This window comes from Vanessa tameamea, chromosome 13, assembly GCF_037043105.1.
Source record: "Vanessa tameamea isolate UH-Manoa-2023 chromosome 13, ilVanTame1 primary haplotype, whole genome shotgun sequence".
In the NCBI taxonomy this organism is placed as follows: domain Eukaryota; kingdom Metazoa; phylum Arthropoda; class Insecta; order Lepidoptera; family Nymphalidae; genus Vanessa; species Vanessa tameamea.
In genome coordinates this window covers 6885022-6904268 of record NC_087321.1, presented here as the reverse complement: position 1 = coordinate 6904268, position 19247 = coordinate 6885022, and the positions used below count along the sequence as shown (strand labels likewise).

At 32.3% G+C, this 19247-nt stretch overlaps 1 protein-coding gene across 8 annotated transcripts in view; it reads left to right on the top strand.

Moving 5' to 3' along the window:
* The window catches only part of LOC113404930 (uncharacterized protein), a 36478-nt gene that overhangs the window by 7893 nt on the left and 9338 nt on the right, over positions 1-19247 (top strand). For 3 of the 8 annotated variants that reach the window (XM_064216591.1, XM_064216587.1, XM_064216589.1), the window contains 3 exons: positions 3072-3174; positions 9899-10109; positions 13393-13569. In XM_064216591.1, the coding sequence (XP_064072661.1) occupies positions 3072-3174; positions 9899-10109; positions 13393-13569 (491 nt within the window). Of the gene's footprint in view, positions 1-2156; positions 2345-3071; positions 3175-9898; positions 10110-11505; positions 11831-13392; positions 13570-19247 lie in introns of those variants that run through there. The other 5 variants (XM_064216592.1, XM_064216588.1, XM_064216590.1 and 2 more) reach the window with 4 other exon arrangements.

Sequence of the window (19247 nt, the reverse complement as noted above, 5' to 3'; positions counted from 1 at the left end):
CCTCTAGGCTGAAATATCCACCGTCATTATCCTCTAATGACAAGTCAAGATATACAAACTATTTGAAATTTGTAAACTATTTCGTATATAGTTCGTATAAATTGTATTGGCTAGCTCATCTCGATGTATTGAGTAGTTAGTAGGGCTGTAAATCCCGAGGCCTAGAGTTGAACTACCGGTCAATAAAGATTTTCTGTCTAATCAAGTCATCGAAAGTTCACGTACAAAAAGCATAGGTTACTTTTCAAGGTGGACAACTGAACAAGCGTGTAACCTATATATGCTATGTACTTTTTAAGATAAGTATGTCGATATCTTATCAACATAGACGCCGAATTCTGCCGAAACTATAACATAATATACTTGCAATTTAAACATGATCTTTGAATGAACTAATTCGTATATTTTAAAAATTACTTTTAAGTTAACATAGAGCAGTTATGGCTTCATTATAATGAATGTCTAATTAAAATTTTTCGTTGATAGTAGACGTTAATTTCTTTATATACTTAAAAATATATATATTCGTATAAAACATGAAACGTATCCGCGCGAAGTCCGGTCCGATAACTAGTACTATACATATTTAGCGGACTAGATATAGATAACATTTATGTACAGAATGTGTATAAAGTAAATTAGCTTGTATTAGTTTCGACACGGTCGAGATAAAGGTGAAGCGTTATCTAATTGAAATTGATAGTAGTGTCCGACGTCGACGCGGACAAGTCAATACGCCTTTACTTTATTATCGTGTATAATTTAACATCACGAATTAATTTACTTGAAATGATTAAATATATATTATATGAAAAGATGTGATGGTGCTGTTGTTATAACACGTGAGTGGATCGATGATCGTGGTATCAAACCCTGGCAAGCACCACTGAGTTCATAAATAATGTGCTTAATTAGTCTTCATATGAACTATTAATCGTGCTTGGCTATGAAGGAAAACGTCTTAAGAAAACTTGCATGTATCGGATAAAAATCTGCTACATCAATAAATAATTCCACCAGCAAGCGTTTAAGTCCATTCCAAAAACATCATATAAAACTTTCACAGTACCTCGCATAAATATTTAGATAAACTTCTGATATAATATATGTGTGAAGATTATCCTAATTACCTAACTGATTTGCTAATCACTGTAAACACAATGTTGCTGTGTAAACTTGCCTCAGTGTAAGTAATCAGCTGTGCAAATGTTTCTTGTTTTAACAGATGATTGTAACCAACCGATCCGTTGCGCATACTTCTCGCGCACTTCATTAAATTTGAAATAAATACTGTTAATCAATATAAAATTACCTACCCGATAATGTAATGTATTTACAGATTTTGATAATATAAAAAAAAAATAGTATTCGTAGACTTGAAGTCAGACTAAATCTAGCATATAGAATTTTGTAAGTCTGTTGTATAAAAAGACTGAAAAAAAAATGATGTATCCAAACTTCATGTTTAGCAACTTTTGGAAAGTATATACTAATTAGGGTCAAGAAATACTGGTTGTATTTGTGTATGTGCTTAAGCCGTAGCGGGAAATTATATAGCCTATAACCTTCCCCAATAAACGGATTATCTAAAGCAATTACTCAAATCGAATCATTAGTTTCTGAAATCAGCTCATTCAACCATACAAAACCCCCTCAGCTGCATAAAACACATAATAGATTATAATTAGAACTGCACAATTCAGACTGATTCTGAATTTTCCAACCCACTATACTAAAAAAGTAACTGTTATTTGAAATCTTTTGCCCACAAGATGTATGTAATGTCTCTCTCCATCTGTCAGATCCCAATATATTTAATTCGAATTTTGAATTTATATAGCATATAATAGATATATTCGGATTCGATTTTCAAAATCGATGGCTCGAATTTTGATAATAAGTATCTATGTATGTATTAGTTATTCCCTATTATCGTATGAATATTTGGACTTTATTTGAATATTTTCTCGTTAATTCAACCAATTATTTATTTATAAGTAAAAAACAATGATGTCGCGAACTACATACATCATATTTGATTATATATTAGTGTGCGTGATTAAATAAACGACACCATTAACGTTAACTATATAATTATGTATGGATGTGTATATCTGTGTGTGGGCTACATCACTTTTGTGTTTAGTGATATTTACTGCTTTACAGTGTTAACATGTGTTTAGTGTTAAATTACAATTAAACCTTGAGATGCATGTTACATAATCGTTAATTACACTTTATCGTGATGCGGTTAATTCAGTGATGAATTTTAATATGAAACGTTCAAGAAAGTGTGATAACAGATTGACTAAAATTAAACACAAACTGATAAAGAAATACAAGAGTACGTAAAATCATTTTAATTTTAACATTAATAACGTAATAAATTCATCGTTTACTCGTAGTGATAATTTTATTATTAATCGATATAAGTTTGCAACATTGCAAAAACGTGGTCGCCTCGACGCCCACGCCTTACATTCAAGGTCCTAAGCAACATAATTTTAAGCTTCGATATTCGGTTTGTAACCGATATCCTGAGTTATTTACGAATTATTTGACTGAATATGTAAGTGTTTATATATATTAATATTTAAAACAATGTTAAATAATTTGTGTGTATAAAAATCTTTGTATTATCCGATTGGTAATTAAATATTATTTCTTTATTGCTCCATTTCATGTTGGAAGTCTAAAGGATCTGGAGTAAGTTAAACAATAAAAATCCCTATTGCAGTCTCCTCTTAATTATAAATAACTAATAAGGCCTTAACCTTTTTATATTATATCTTAACCTTTTTCACTGACGTAGTAGTATTTCTAGTGTTGTGACGATATCAATTTATATAGATATCTGAAAAGAGAAAACAGACATTGAATGCATGACTTCGATATTCGTATGTCTTGTATAACATAGCAAAGATATATTATTTAATTTATAAGCATATTTCGACTTAAACTTTATCGTAATTAATTAATAATCGCTTATCCTTTTAGCATGCGATAGCTGTCAACTTTCTGATGTTATGTAAAAATACATAAAAAATGTAGCAATGTCTTTCGATCCGCAGATGAGCACCGGTCGGCGGGAGGCAGCTGGGAGGAACCTGTGAGCGCGGTGCGAAACACCCCGCTCAGGCGCTCCCAGCGGCTCAACTCGACACTGGACTCTAGGTATGACAGAAACAACTTAAATCTAACTAAACATCACATTGCACACAATATATATTGCTATCTCTTTCTATTTTCTATGAAAAATAGTAAGCAAGTATTTTAATCCTGTTAAATTAGTTTCACTTACAGATGTGATTTATATATTTATGTGTCTTCTTTTTTTTATATTAAATAGGTAGACGAACTGTCATAGAGAGCCGAAATGGCCCAATGGTTAGAACGCGTGCTTAACCGAAGATTGCGGGTTCAAACCCAGCAAGCACCACTGAATTTTCGTGTGTAATTTTTGTTTATAATTCATTTCGTGCTTGGCGGTGAAGGAAAACATCGTGAGGAAACCTGCATGTATCTAATTTCAACGAAATTCTGCCGCATGTATATACACCAACCCGCGTTGGAGCAGCGTTTTGGAATATGCTCCAAACCTTCTTCTCAAAGGGAGAGGAGGCCTTAGCCCAGCAGTGGGAAATTTACAGGCTGTTAATGTTGAACTATCATATGGGCTACCTGATTGTAAGTGGTGACCACAGCCCATTGACTTTGACGCTGTATGAAATCTTCCCAAGACTTCCCTTTCTTTTATCGAAACTTTTAGGTTAAGTTTTGAAATAATCTATTTTATCGAAAGTCCCCAATAATATGAAGTTCGATATATTTTTCATTTAAGAATCAACGTGGTATTCTTATCTTGTTCGATGACACTGAGTCTGAATTACGATACGAATAGCATTAAACCTTCTGAAAGATCATTTCTTTCGAATGAAAAACAAATAAATTAGTCTGCTGAGTTTGGATTCAGGGCTGTTTGTGTAATTTTAAATCTTTCGATGAGACGACATGTTTTCAAATTTGTCTTAATTTTTCATTCGCTGAGAATCATTTTATTTAAATTTCGAAGCATTACATTTTGATCTGAATTAATGACTTAGTTTAATTTTAGAACGTGTTTTGTATGCCTACCAATAATTATATTATTCTCTTCTGTGTGAAATAACGCAAGTGTCAAATGTATATCAACTTAAACAACTACGATTTATAGAACCATAAACAGAACACTAAAATATACAAGTGCACTAAAATCGCTCAATCCTCACATTCGATTCATTTTAAACGAAGGAAATAGGCTCGGTCTGTCTTTACTAAGTATGATTGATGGTTATTCCGAAATTAGAACCAATTCAGTCGAATGGGGGAGCTTCTAAGTGATAAGTACGTTTACTAGCAGTACAGCTTCAACATCTGTAGCATTCGTTATCGTTCAGTCATTTTACCACCCATAAAATATTTAAAGTTAGCGACAACTACACCACCCAGTAAATGAGAAATTATTAAAGTCAATCACGTGATCAGAAACAACGACGAATATTTATTTATATAATAATTTGAAATGATGATTTAATTAAGAAAAACATTGTACGATTTTATAGCCGAATAACTATTATTAGACAATTATAGTAGAACAATATTCATATAAATGTGTTTTGTAATAGTCATAATTAAATTGTTCCCAACGCGTGCTAAGTTTGTATAGCTGACAGTTGGCAAGTTGGCTCATATACTTCCTATGCTACACTCGTGTGGTCTCGTCGCGTTCGACAATTAACTTCGCCGCTTGGTCAATTAACACAAATTTCCTGTGTTCAAACTGTAGGGGCCACCAGAGGGCACTGCCTTACTGAATGACCGTTTAACTCTATTATCTGAGATATCGTTTTAGAACACCTTCATTTAACTGTATCAATTTAATTTAATTTACAAAATATGATTTGTCTTGATGACATATATATTTTGAATAAATAGTTAGTATAGTTTATCTAATATTATAGTATATGTTTCAATTATGAAATGATGTAATTTGTATTATGTTTGTATATTGTTTTAAATAAAAATAATAGACTCGTGTAATATCTGTCCTTACCGTCATATAAATTATCGTGATCCTTGACATGGTTGTATTAATGAAGACAGGTAACTTCCTCAACGGCATTAGTTTTGTACATTTGAGTTTATTTTAATATTATTTATAACTAGAAAAGTTTATGCAGTACAGTAGTAGTTTTTATTAGAAGTGATTTTTGTGACGTGTTGACGTCCCGGTTTTATTCTATTTTTTGTTGTGTTTCTCTGTTTTATGTGTGTTTATGTATCGATGTTGAAGACTTAATTAACTACGATCTAATTCGATTTCCTTAGTGATACTTTTTTTTCATTGTATTCAATATAAACACATCCAGATATTTTTTTTAATAAAAACTGCGCACATTGTGCAAAACTGCTATGACGTCGTCAACTTGGATGCGTCAAGATATTGCGAATGTTTTGGAATTCTCATTTAACTACTACATAAAATAGATTTATTACGAGAGACCAACATATTCAGAAATTAATATCTACGAAAATCCGACCTATATAAACAAGTTTTATAATAATAATACAAACAATATATCGGAATGCATATGCGTTTTAAAATGTCAGAACATTATTATTTTCTTTTTTTTTTAAGTGCATCCACTTTCTAAATTGACTCATAAAACGTTTTATATAGGCTGTCAAAATTCTGCACCACTGACTGTTTACTGACACACATCTCTAGAAAGCTATAACGCATTTTTTTTTAAATGTGTTCAAGAATATATTTTTCAGTTACATCTTTTAAGTTATATCAATAAACAGTAACGTTGTTATTTGATTATTTAACACATTTAGTGAGGTGAGCAACATAAATAATGTCAAGGTTAACGGTAAACTTGATTTGCATATTCGCTAGTGATAATGATAAATGCGGACCTGAAGTAGGGGTAATTATTCTGGCCCCTATTGTCAGCGTTACGTAATGCTCGTTCGTACGTTTATGTTGAATATGTAACGACAGTTTATAGCAAACGTAGCTGTTTTTATAAGACCCTCTTTAACTGTGCTACGCTTTGGATCGTTCTGGGTTATTTGTTTTCAAATGTTGGCAACTGTGCTCCACTGTTCTACCTCCCTTTTTGGATGTGTGCCTGTTTAATACAGTTGTTAGTTGACATTTATCGACTGCTTTGCCACTGGGATTGAAGCTTGAACTTACAGAGCCTTGTAACTTTCTTCATTAAACGGACTAGCATAGAGTACTAAGCTAATCACTCTGTAATATAAAAATAGATTAATTGGAAATAAACCGAATGTATTGAGAGATCTACACAGTTCGAAATATATCTCTTTTTCACTCTATCTATGTAAACATATGTATGTTGAAAGTTTTTTTATTTGTCTCGCATATCTGGAGTATAAATAATTGTATTGATTCCAAATCTAATTTCGTCTGACGCGTAATTGCATAATGAACTTCATATCAGTTTTTGTTACATCCAATCGGTGCCGTCCAATTTTTAGCCAACTGCGCACGGGGGTATCCCTTGGCTAGTGAACAGTTGTGTGCGCAACTCTGATTGCATTCTATTTTTCCACTACTATTTATGCGATGGATCAACAATCCTATGATGTCAGAGGGAGATCGAACGCACCGACGGACAAAGGCTTTACGTGTTTTCTGAGACATGAGATTGTATTTTGTTTATGTTAAGTAACAGCGGGTTAATGGTTGGTAAAAGTTCTACTTCTGTGCAAAAGCCGCCTTTTCTCTTTAGGAGTTTTGGAGGCTTATTTGCTACTCCAAATGGGCTAATTGACACATGTGGCTGAATTTCCTCTGATATCTGTCGGTTTCCTAGCGATGTGTTCCTTCTCAGAATATGAGATAAATTATAAACTCAAATTAGGTACAAGAAAATTAATTGTAAGTGTTGCCTCTCCCAATTTGAATAGGCAGTTTTCAGTTAAGATTCACGTGTCACCACCGGACCAGCTCCGTTAGGAATTGAATATAGAATTATAAATATTTATAAATTTATATTTCTAATCGTAATAAGTAAATATTAAATGTAAAAATATCTAAATTAACATAAAAGTTGAAGCTTGATTGGTTAGACGTAAAACTAAATAAGGGTTGTTATTTACAAAGGAACATATTTCATCCATGTTATTCTGTTTTGTTATGACACAAGCTATAGGTCAAACAGATAAGCTGACGAGGCTACAGACAGTACGTCGTCTGTCTTATTTATCACTGATTATTTAATACATATTGCATTCGTTCGAATTTTCCTAGCGAATATGTTATTTTTTATTACAGACTTAAACTTCAAGTACTTGTCAATTTATGAATCTCTTGCGAAATTTCAATTCTATTGCACATAATTATATGGAAGCGAATCGCGTGTGGTGTTACATTGTGATTTTTAGTGTATAACTAATCATACTGTTAACGTGACAGCCCAATAGGACGTGGGCGATTCACGCCACTTAATTTTATTCTCAAGGTTCAACAAAGCTTGCGACATAATGTTATTTATTAACTTAAATGCAATCAACAATTCAACTGTCTTATATCTCTCTACCTTGAAATTGTAAATAACTACGAGAACGGGACACAATACGGTTACCTATAAAACTAACTGAAGTTCAAATTATATTCTATAAATTGGCATATCTATAGTTATAAATATAGGTATTGTTCTCGGCATGTTATACAATACAATAACGAAATACATTTGCAAATCTTATAACGAAATTTTTAATAGATTTTAGTTATGAAAACATATACGAAAAGTGTATCTTGTATTTCATGTTGCTTTAACAACGATAATAATAATAAATGAATTACCTCGCCGCACCTTTAATAATTTCATATAAATCCACCGAGAAATTATATGTCATTAAATCATATTGAAATATTCGTGAAATAGTCATCGAATAATCGAACGGCTTTATAATAAAGCTTACGTAATATTTGTCACGGTATAGCATTAAATTATCTTGCAAGTGTGTGATGAATAAATATGATGCGAAGCTTAAACGTTAGCTGTCCTTATGTATTCGCACCTTACAAGGTAGAATATATACATACGAAACGTTTGTACGATATTGCTTATAACTATTGACGTTATAAATTATTATTCCACCAACCCGCATTGCAGCAGCGTGGTGGAATATGCTCCAAACCTTCTCCTCAAAGGGAGAGGAGGCCTTAGCCTAGCAGTGGAAAATTTACAGGCTGCTAATATAATGTAATTGACGTTATAAAATTTCAAGTAATTAGAATGAAATTATATTAACGTAAATGAATTATGAAACTATGAACGTATTTTGTTATGTTGTATTTTATTTTCAAATTTTGCCCTGAATTTCTTTCGCCGGTTCATCTCGGGTCATGCAATAAGTCTAATACTTCTACGTTGCATAAATGAATTTCGATCTAAATTCAACCTCTAATCGGACAGTACAATATTGTAACATATTATGTCGTTTATTGTCTTCGGGAGATCAATGTTTATTACTTTGTTAAATTAATTGTTCCATTGTCATTTAAATAGTCTTCCATTATTCAATGAGACGTTTGTTATATTCGCGAGTTCAATTGCTCTGGTGATGACGATATCGTTTATTGGTATGACATTTAATGTAATGTACTCAAGCGCCTGTTTGTACACAATGCTCCTATTATAATCGAACCTTTGTACTGAGGTATTTGCAACATAAGCCTGCGCTAGAGATCGGACAACGATTAGTTTAATCATTATCTATTACGAGAGAATGCCACTTGTCCTGTTGCTATCGTTTTACGTAGGTCCGTTACATCTATAAAAGTAACTACATACTACTAAAACGTTTTATCGTATTTTGTTCGTATGTTTCAATTATGTTAGTTAATAAAACTTAAATGGTTTATTGAGCATTTTTAGGGTTCTGTAACTACATTCAAATATGATATGAAACCCTTGTTATGTGATCACTCGAGTCTGTTCGGCTGTAAAGCCTATTTCTCCAAATCCTCTAAACGGTAGTAAGTTGCCTGAATCAGTATTATGAGGTATATAATTTGCAGTAAAACCTCGAATGTTAGTCGTTAGGTTCCTACAGGGAACGCAATGTTAGAAATAGTATCATATGATTGATTACCGCTGTTACAAATATAAGGCAAACGGTAAAGGTGTGCGCCTATTAAATAATTTTCTGAAAGTTATCCAACAGGTGCGGTATAGTTTCTATTTAGTTTCACCAGTGCATAAAATTGGTTGAGTGATATTTTTCTCTCAATTGAAGCTCTTCCGTATCGAGTAATTGCCAACATCCTTTCAATCATGCTGTTAATTAAGCCTAAGTGCGTCAATGATAAGAATGCAAGGGAACATTACCATTAATTTTATTTATAGGATGAACAAATCGACAAATGATTTCGTTTATTTTTTTTTTTTGTTGATTTTTACATTTAGCAACGACAAATGAAAGATTGTAATTGACCCACTGTTTGGCGAATCAAATGACAGATTGTAACAACAATAACAGGCAAATGCCTTCTCTCATCTTGAGGAGAGGGTTTGGACCTTATTCCTCCACATTTCTTTAATTAGGCTCGTTGGATACACTTTTGATAGAATGTCACCTGAGACATGTAGCGTTCCTTACGGTGTTTTCTTAACAACGGAACACGAAATGAATAAAATTGTAAACACATCAAAAACTACAACTACGTGCTTGCCTCGCTTTGAATCAATCGCAATCTTCGGTTGCCATTGGGGCCATCTCAGCTCATTTATAACTAATAAAATAATAAATATGATTGTATTAAAGAAATTGACTTAATAATGACGATAAAAATAATAATTTTCATTCATTCATGAAGGAGTAGCGGTCAATTACGGAACACACTGAGCCGTGCGCGTGAGTTGTGCGAGCGATGGCGAAGCGGCGGCAACACGCCGTCACCCCCCGCACCACCCCCAGAAGACGAAGGCGGGGGGCGACTCGCACGCTGGTTCAGCGTGCGCCGTGGCTCCACGCATCAATACGACATGCACACACACGAGACTGACAAGATGCCCAAACTTCCAGAGGTAAGCCTTAATTTTACAGCTTTATCACAATTATCCCCATTAAGCCTTACAATCTGCAACCATTCCTTTAGGGTTCAACAAGAAATGATTTGCACTTGCTCCTCACTAAAGCTACTTCTTGTTGCTTGAAATACAATATCAGGTCTTCAGTTTTTATATTAACGCTTTGCTTGTAAAACTTGGTTCAGTATCAACATTATTCATAACATGGCACATAGTAAACGAATTGCATTTGTATGATAGCAGTTTTATAATATTAATATAATATTCACTATCTCCTGTTTCGAAAATGAATTAATTTAAAATTCCCATGCTTTAGCAGCATTCATAGGTACTCATATGGCACCGGCTATTGCATTTTGTATGCAAATCCGGTTTAGGTCCGGTATTCCGGCAGCGGTACGAGATCGAAACAGGATATTGAACTAGCTGTCGTATGCAACCAACATTCCTAACATTGGATTGTTTTGAATACTCCGTTGAATTCTATTGTGTTCATTTTAATAGATTTTTTTTATAAGGAATTGGTTGAAATATTGCAAGTAAATCCTTTGTGTTTATCATTTGGGTCGAAAACGTTGCGACCTAGTTATCATTGGCTAAATCGAGAATCGGCATCCGACAGTTAAACAAATACAACTTTACCTATAATATTGTATTTACTTAAACAATGCTGTGTCTTCTTCGTGCAAATGTCAAATCAATAGTGACAGAATGAGAGAGATATGTGTTTTACTAAACAACTTACTTATAAACGACGTTTATAAGTAAGGTCGTCACTGTCAAACTGTCAAAACAGACGAAGAGATCGCAGTTAGATTATTCAAAAGTTAATCATTACAAGCCCTCGTTATTAATATGTTTGGATTTGTATTGTGAAATTGCGAAGTACGATTTGTTTTAGTACACTAAACTTTGATCATGTCACGGTTAATGTTTTGTAACAATTATATTTACATTTACAAATATCATGTCGACATTTATATAATATCGTACATTGTCAATACGAATCATAATTAGGTCGACGTACGAAATATTTAGTATCGCTTACAATTTTGAATTGAACCTTTAATTCTATTTTATCGTGAACAGTATAACTTAATTTATACTTTACTATTAATAAGACAATTTTACGATTTCAGAACATAAAATTTATAAACACTAACTTTAAGTGGTACTCAATGAACAGCGTGTTACTTGTATTGCCGTGACTGTTTGTGCGATGACAATAATCATGGAACTAAAATACGTCATTCATTGGCCCGCACGCCATCTTTAATTCCATCGGCTGCTCAAGGAACTGTACAATTAAATATATTATGAACATGATTCACATTTATATAGTGATGAATCATGATCGGACGCTCGGTTGTCTCGTCGTTCAACAACAAACCGCAGTAACGACTCGGAATCCTCGTCAACGCGTACATACTAGTCTGTTAAACAAATAATCTATTTAAATATGTGATATAATGATGTGCGATCGCTGTCCAGTAAGCTACCGTAGTGGATACATGTTTACAATTGTAATTTTTACATCAGTATATTTTTAGTGAGGCGGCATGAGTAACGCGCTATTCGTAAATGTCAAAAGTGAATTCACATTTTTCTTACCGGTTATCTGAAGAATAGTTTTGCATTTACGTATAAAAATGTTCTGTGTTAAACTCCTTCGAGATACAGCTGTGTACTCGGTCTCGATGACAACGTTCGATGTATACGTAAGTCACGTGATCGTTTGACGGGCGCGGGCTTGGGCTTTTGACGTTTACGTGTATCATAATGTCATATAATTACAAAGTTAACACTGTCCAAATGAACCGGTTACGTTCGTGTCGTGCCTATGTATAAATAGAGTAGCGTGATCGACCGGCAATTTTATGAGTTTATACGCGCATGATGTATGCTGGGCGCACGATTCGACGCGCGCCAGCAGAATTTCATCACATGTTCACGCTCAAGTTTCTAAGTCGATCACAAATGCACGAGTGAAATCGCATCATCTGGATACTGTCAAGGAAACAAGACGTACATACCGCATTCACATTTAGCACGTAATTTAGCGATAAAGTGTTTCTTTTAAACATTAACATAAGCTTATTTACCGAACGGAATGAAGACTCGTATTCTACATCTAAGATGTTTACAAGGTTAAACAAACACTTTCATGTTTATTTTCTTCGTTTTGTTTTGTATTCATTTAAATTAATTAAAATATAAATTCAAATTGTAAATAATAAAATGCGTAATACTATTGTCAATTCCGAAAACCCAGCAAGGAAAAATTCCTTGTACCGTATTGACTCTGCGTTGGGATAAATCAATTTGTTTCGAGAATATTTTCCTTGTGAAAATAATAAATTCATAATACGTCAGAAAAAGATAACATTGTTTCAGTAATATGCAACCATTTACATTTTCACTTTGAAACCAGTGTGACGTAATTTTTATTTAATTTATTTTGAGGTGGGTCCTCTGCCGTGCTTAATTTTTATACAAGGTGGCTTTTGTTATTTGAAGTGATAATTTTAAGCTTTAATTCTCATGCTTTATAAAACATTCTTCATAAGATAAATTATTTTATTAGTAGTTCTTCCAGGCAGCTCAATCAATTGGGATTTTTTAATATAGTTTGATTAAAACTACAGGTTTTACATTACAACACGGCTCTAAAATTATATCTTTTCTTTCTTTCCTTATTTCAGTTCTTCTTGAAATCTTTTAAATGATACCGATAAATATTAAGAACTAATTATTTCTACCAGGCAACACAATCGAATGGAATATTAAATGTAGATTAAATAAAACCTGTAGAACGATAGGGCTCTATGGAATTAGGTGTTTTCTTAACCTAGTTCTTCTTGACAAGCAATAGCATAAATTCATTACATTTTGCAAATGAGAGAATTTCCATTATCATGTAATTTTCAACCATAAGCTTATAGCTTCCTGTTCTTGTAGCCATATCTGTTGAGTATAAAATATTATCTTTCGTTGATTCGTTAACTCCTCAATACTAAAACATAATGTCTTCGTTTTATCACACTAATCTGTAATGTATACCAGGGTATAGGGTCTATTATTCGGTAATTGTAACTATTGGTTTTGAAGGGTAATGTTATGGTCTAATCTAATTGGTCTCACGCACACTAAGCATTCATTATCAGTTTCATAGTAATGCACGTGGTAGGATGGCACGCTTACCTGAGTGAAATAGATATCTAACTTAATATAAATTCTATAATTAAAAAAGTTGTTTTTTTTTTTTTTTATTTGTTTCTAGTTGGAGGAGGATATGTTCTCGTGCGGAGGTGAAGTAAGAGGCGGTAGGGTACCTCCGCCTTCTCTCGGCCCTCCGCCGGACAACCTAACACCTGTCCAGCTCCGTCGCAGGCATGTGGTCGCCGCTATCATACACAGCGAAAACTCCTACGTATCGACGTTGCAAAGGCTTATCAACGTAAGTAATTATACGCGATTATTCAATTCACTGGCGTACTATTGAATAAAATTACCGACAGAAACTTATATCCGACTCTCATTTACTTATCGCGTATTACATAATGCGTGTAATGGTAACAGTCAAATCATAACACATTTATGTATTAGTTTTTTTTTTCTCACGGCTGTTTCAATATATGTATATATATATTTTTTACCTTCGAAAACCGATCATTAAACGGTGATTATAACGCGCTCTAACTAGTCACACACCTTTCTATCGGTTGTCAACCAGTCTCCTGTCACCTTTGACAGTTAGAAGAGGTAATAAGTAAATAACGTAAATTATCATAGCACTTACTTCAATATCGTGGGAAAACATGCGAGCCGCAGCTGGAATTATTGAATTCCTTTGTAACTATGTTGTATATAAACTATTCGTAACGTTTAAATTGCAGAAAAACATGTTTATTATTCATTGATGCATATTATGTTACAAATGTTATATTATCGTAATAGGCTCAGGAATAATATGTTTTTTGAGTAGATATTATATATTTGTAACGGCAGGTCAAGATTTATTCAATTAATTTGTACATAGTTATCACGAGTTTGCCAAAGGAAATGATATTTCATGTTATGGGTATTACTTGTGTTAATAAATTTTAGTATCGGTAATTGTAAGCGTATCCATTATATGTTTTTTAATTTTAATGTTTAATCTTTTTTTCAATTACCTATATACTATACACATTTATATACTTCTATCAGTTAATATATACTTCAACTTTTGGTTTTAAATTTGTACTCAATGGAAAAGGAATCATTACTGCTTACGATACGATACCCTTATATAATAATATACCCTTACTCCACTCCTAGAGATGGAGCATTTTTAAATATTAAAATGTGACCCGTATAAGCTCTCTATAAAAAGATAATCTCATTTCTGATGTGAAGGCAAGCATGGTCTTCCTTAACGTCATTTTTAAATTATATTGAAATTTATAAAGTGCTCATAAGTCCTTTTAGACTTGAGCAACAATATAATCAGATATAAATATTTAAGTTGAAATTTCCAAAAAATCTCTTAGTTGCCTACGTTATAAAACCTATGTTCTAAATTTCAGCTTTCTAGACAGTAATTTTGTCTGTGGGTTGATAGTTAGGACAAACGATATTTTAATATGGCTTCCACTATTACGTAAAGCTTTAACACAAATGACAATATAATATTATATATGAGTTATATTTAATTAAAAGATACCATAGTCGTACTGAGTTTGGATATACGTACATATGTATCTCCTTATGTTAAACGATAATAATTAGTTTGTCACTACACTTAAGAGTCATATTCCCATGTACACAAACGCAATATAGTTTATATTGCGTTTGTGTTGTCTTTGTAGTGTAGTTCGAATGTTACTTATTGTCCTCATGATATGTTGTGTTGAAAATGAATAATTTTTCATTCCCAATTAATATGTTCAAAAAAGACTAAAGGAAACAAATTTGAGATTGTATTGATTGATTTCAGTTGTGATATATTTCATATTTTCTTCTCAAATTGAGTTTTAAAATTTCACAAATAGAGGGTCTATTAGTGTACAAGTTTATACACGATACTGGTTCAGAGTCTAACCTACAACTTTTATGACGCTTGACGGTCTATATTTATAGTTACTGAAGTTTTCTCATAGAGATAATATAATGCGAAAATAGCCCAAACTATATTTAGCTTAAAAATAAAAAACATGACTGCATTCAATGAATGAATGTACTAATATATGGCATAGTCGCTCGGGATGATTAAAGGAATTTAACAATATTTCATAAATCCATAAAGAAACTTACACACGTGCATACCACGAACCCTGAAAACATAACACCCCTCATTTGAACAGTCCTATAACAAACGGAAAATATTTTCAAACGTGTGAATGTGTGACGTAATCTTTTAAAAGTAATATTAAATGTACAGAAGCGATCAAATTACGGTTTTATTACAAGTATAGATAACAATTGATTAGAATCGGTAACTCTTAAGTGCTTCCACTGCCTAAAGAACTTTCGCTTTTCGTATTGAAAAATAAAAATATTAAAAAAGGCACATTAAAATTGAATATAAAAATTCAAATTTAAATGTCTTGATTTTTATGTGAATATACAAATCTTGCTCATACCGACATCTATATCATACAGCTATTTCAAATTTTTTATTATTAAGATTTTTGTTTTCAAATTTATTCTGTAACTTTGAGAAGACGGCGGACATCGAAAAAGCGCTTAACATTACGTAATATCGTCAATTACACATTTTATTATTTTAATTTTTTTTACGAGCAAGTTTTACGCTTTTAAAAAAAAGTAATGTTTAATTATAAAATTCATTATTCGAAAATAACTTAGCATTTTATATCTATGTACTTTTACTCGCATGAAAGTCCGTTATAAGTGGGAAATCTACTTTTTTTACTACTACTTTTTGTTAATTGCTTAATACAATTACATAACGTTTTAATATTGTATTTCCTATTCAATTATTATTAAAGTAACAACTTTTAATGCAACTCGTGATTACGTTTCACTTTAATATGGCAAAGCCCTTTATGAATAGAAAATCGATTATATATTTGTGAATATTAATAAAGGAACAGATATAATTAAACGATTTCATCAGCCTGTTATCGATTTTCTATCAAATTACATTGATGTGATTTAAATAATTCAATCCATACTTTGCAAGGTTTTATACTTGCATTAAATTCTGATGTACATAATCTCAAAAGTTATTTGTCATAAAGAGTTTTGAAACGCTGATCAAAGTGTGGTTAACTAATTTGACTCGAATCAGTTCATTGGTCAATGACAACCGATGACGCAATCGACGACCAATAAGCGAGCAGTATTTAGTCAGATAATATAGCAAGTATTTTGTGTCCTTTTAAATTTAGTTTAGTAAGTACGTAACAACGTCCTTTAAGAAAAACAAAAGCTAACGAATACGCCACAACAATGTACGTTGTAATACGTTTATTAATTACTTGTCGTAATATTAATCAAATACAGATAGACGTGTAAGATAATATCTGTTTTATAAATATTGTTATGTTAATTAATTATTACATTTGTAATGTTTGTCTTGTAAAGCAAATATTCAACAATCACAAGGCCAACCTGAAATATTTGTTTTACGCAATCAATGTCAATTTAAATGAGTGTGCTGTCAATGGACGGAGCTATTGCAAACACGCCCACAATTTGGTTAACAGTTACGAGAACCCGTTCGATTTTATTTATGTAAAATCAAGTAATTATATGAGAAACTTACAAGGCATCTAAATTATACGTGTAATTGTTAGTCGTCTATTTAATGTCACTAAAATCAGTTCGATTTCATATTTGATTTTAGTCAATTTAAATTTCATTCGGATATACAAAAATATTGTCAACGTAGGAACGACTGCCTGCTAACTTTAAATATTTAAAAATTCGTTGAGTTTCTATATACGTTTTTTCTCTAGTCTAATCTGTTTTATTTTCTAAATCTATTAATAAAGGTACTACCAGTTCTATTTTGACAATCAATAACAAATTGTATGAATACTAAGTTGAATGAATAAATTCAAATTTGAACAAATTTGACGACATTGATTACGTTTATGAGTGTAGTGATATTGACGCTATTTATTTGCTTTAATGAATAGAGTGAAAGGAAAAAAAAACCCTCCGATGGTTAATGAATTTTAAATCTAGTTTGCATGAACGAAAATAAATGAATAAATATATGAAAGAGGTATTGTGACTCCAATAACGAAATAAAGCATTTTAATTGTGACGACAATGAAAAACAAAACGTATAAGAAATTGTATTGATACGCAAATTAAATTATAATATAGTTCTTGAGTTCCAATCACTTATGATACAAGAGAAAGTACTCGGACATTGACGGACTTAACAAACGCGTTGACATTTCTCATGATCCGAAGACATTGCCGATGATAGAGGAAGCAAGAAAATGATAGCATATTATAATTGATGCTCACAAACTCCGGTTCGTATTACGCAATCACTCTAGTGTATCGATACAAATGATCTACAAGTCTTTCTATTACCATATGGAGGCGTTACTCGACAAGGAACTCGATAAAGCTGTCAGGTGACACTTGCAAAATGTCTTTAGAGCGTTAATCCCGTGTTTGTTAATGAGATTACTAATACTCGCTCTAATAGACAGTACTAGAGCGAGTATTAGTCCTCCGAGGCCTATCGCGGTCGACTTCTGAATTTCTATTATGTAATACATTCGAAACCATAGGGTGAAAGGTGTGCTAGACGATAAATATGAACGGTTTTTTTATAGCTCAATTTATGTCAGCGCCCGAGAACTATTTACAGTGAATGTTAATTACAACGTCATGTTTATCGACTATAAATTTGTCAATTAATATATCAATTACTAAAGAATAAAAAATTACTGTAATTTTCGTTAATGATTTTGACGAAAAATTAACATTCAAATAAGATAAGACGATTAAGATTACACATCAATTTTGAACTTCTCTTTTTGGTTAAAAAATGTAATTTATTTAATTTTATTGTAAGCACTGTATATAGTGTTTAATGTTTAATTTCATTTTATTTATAAATAATTCCAAGTAGAATTTACACGCCATAAATATTGTACATAACTTCAAATTTTACACTTCAATAACATTTCTTAAAAAAAAGGCTGTCCATAACTTTCTTTATTTTTTTTTAAATACAAAAGAAGCAATTCGTATAGCATTTAAAGCAGACAGGAGCAAGTCAAAATGTAACATAAATACATACATGTAGATAAATGGCATGTGTCCCACTTGCATTGTTCGCTCACAATTTACATGTTATGAATTTGCATATTAGGAAGTAGGACAGTTTTAATAGGTTCTGTTAGCAAGTTGACTGTCCGAGGTCGCCGTGGTATTAAATGACGCGTGCTTCACGCCATAGTCGGCTCGCCATCCTATTGTTTTATTATACTGCAAGCCGTTTGTCCTAATAGCCGAAATGTTGCCATAATTTTACATTTCCTACTTCCTAATTTTTTCGTATGAAGTTTTATTGAACGCATCAATTATCATTGACGCCTATCAACATCATTCGTTAATTGATAAATTGTAGAAAGTAATTAAGGTACACCAGATTATATGTATAGTGTTCGGATTATTTATATGCCTAGATAGACTGTCAAACCGAAAAATTAACTGCCAGCCATTGGCCACTACACGCACACTAGTAAAATATTTATTTATTTATATTTATTACATGTTTGTGGTGGAAAAAACTGCTCAAAAATTTAGACCACTTTAGAGCACGGACCTTCTCACTTATGTAGAAGGTTAGGGAGGAGCTAATACCGTTATGCTGCTTATATGCAGGTTGGTGGCAGAATTGAATCGGACACATTGAAGTTTCCTCCGGATGTTTCCCTCCGCCGAGCTCGTAACGATTTATAAACATGTGTACATGAAAACAGAATTGTGCCCGGATTTAGAATCGCGATCTTCGCCTTAGATCCACGTGTTCTATCAACTGAGTCTTGATCTCGCCTCGGCTCTAATGCGGGTTGCTGAATATATGCAAAATAAATATCTTGAAAATTGTATTCATAAATAACGTACATATATAATAATTTTAACATGATAAATGTC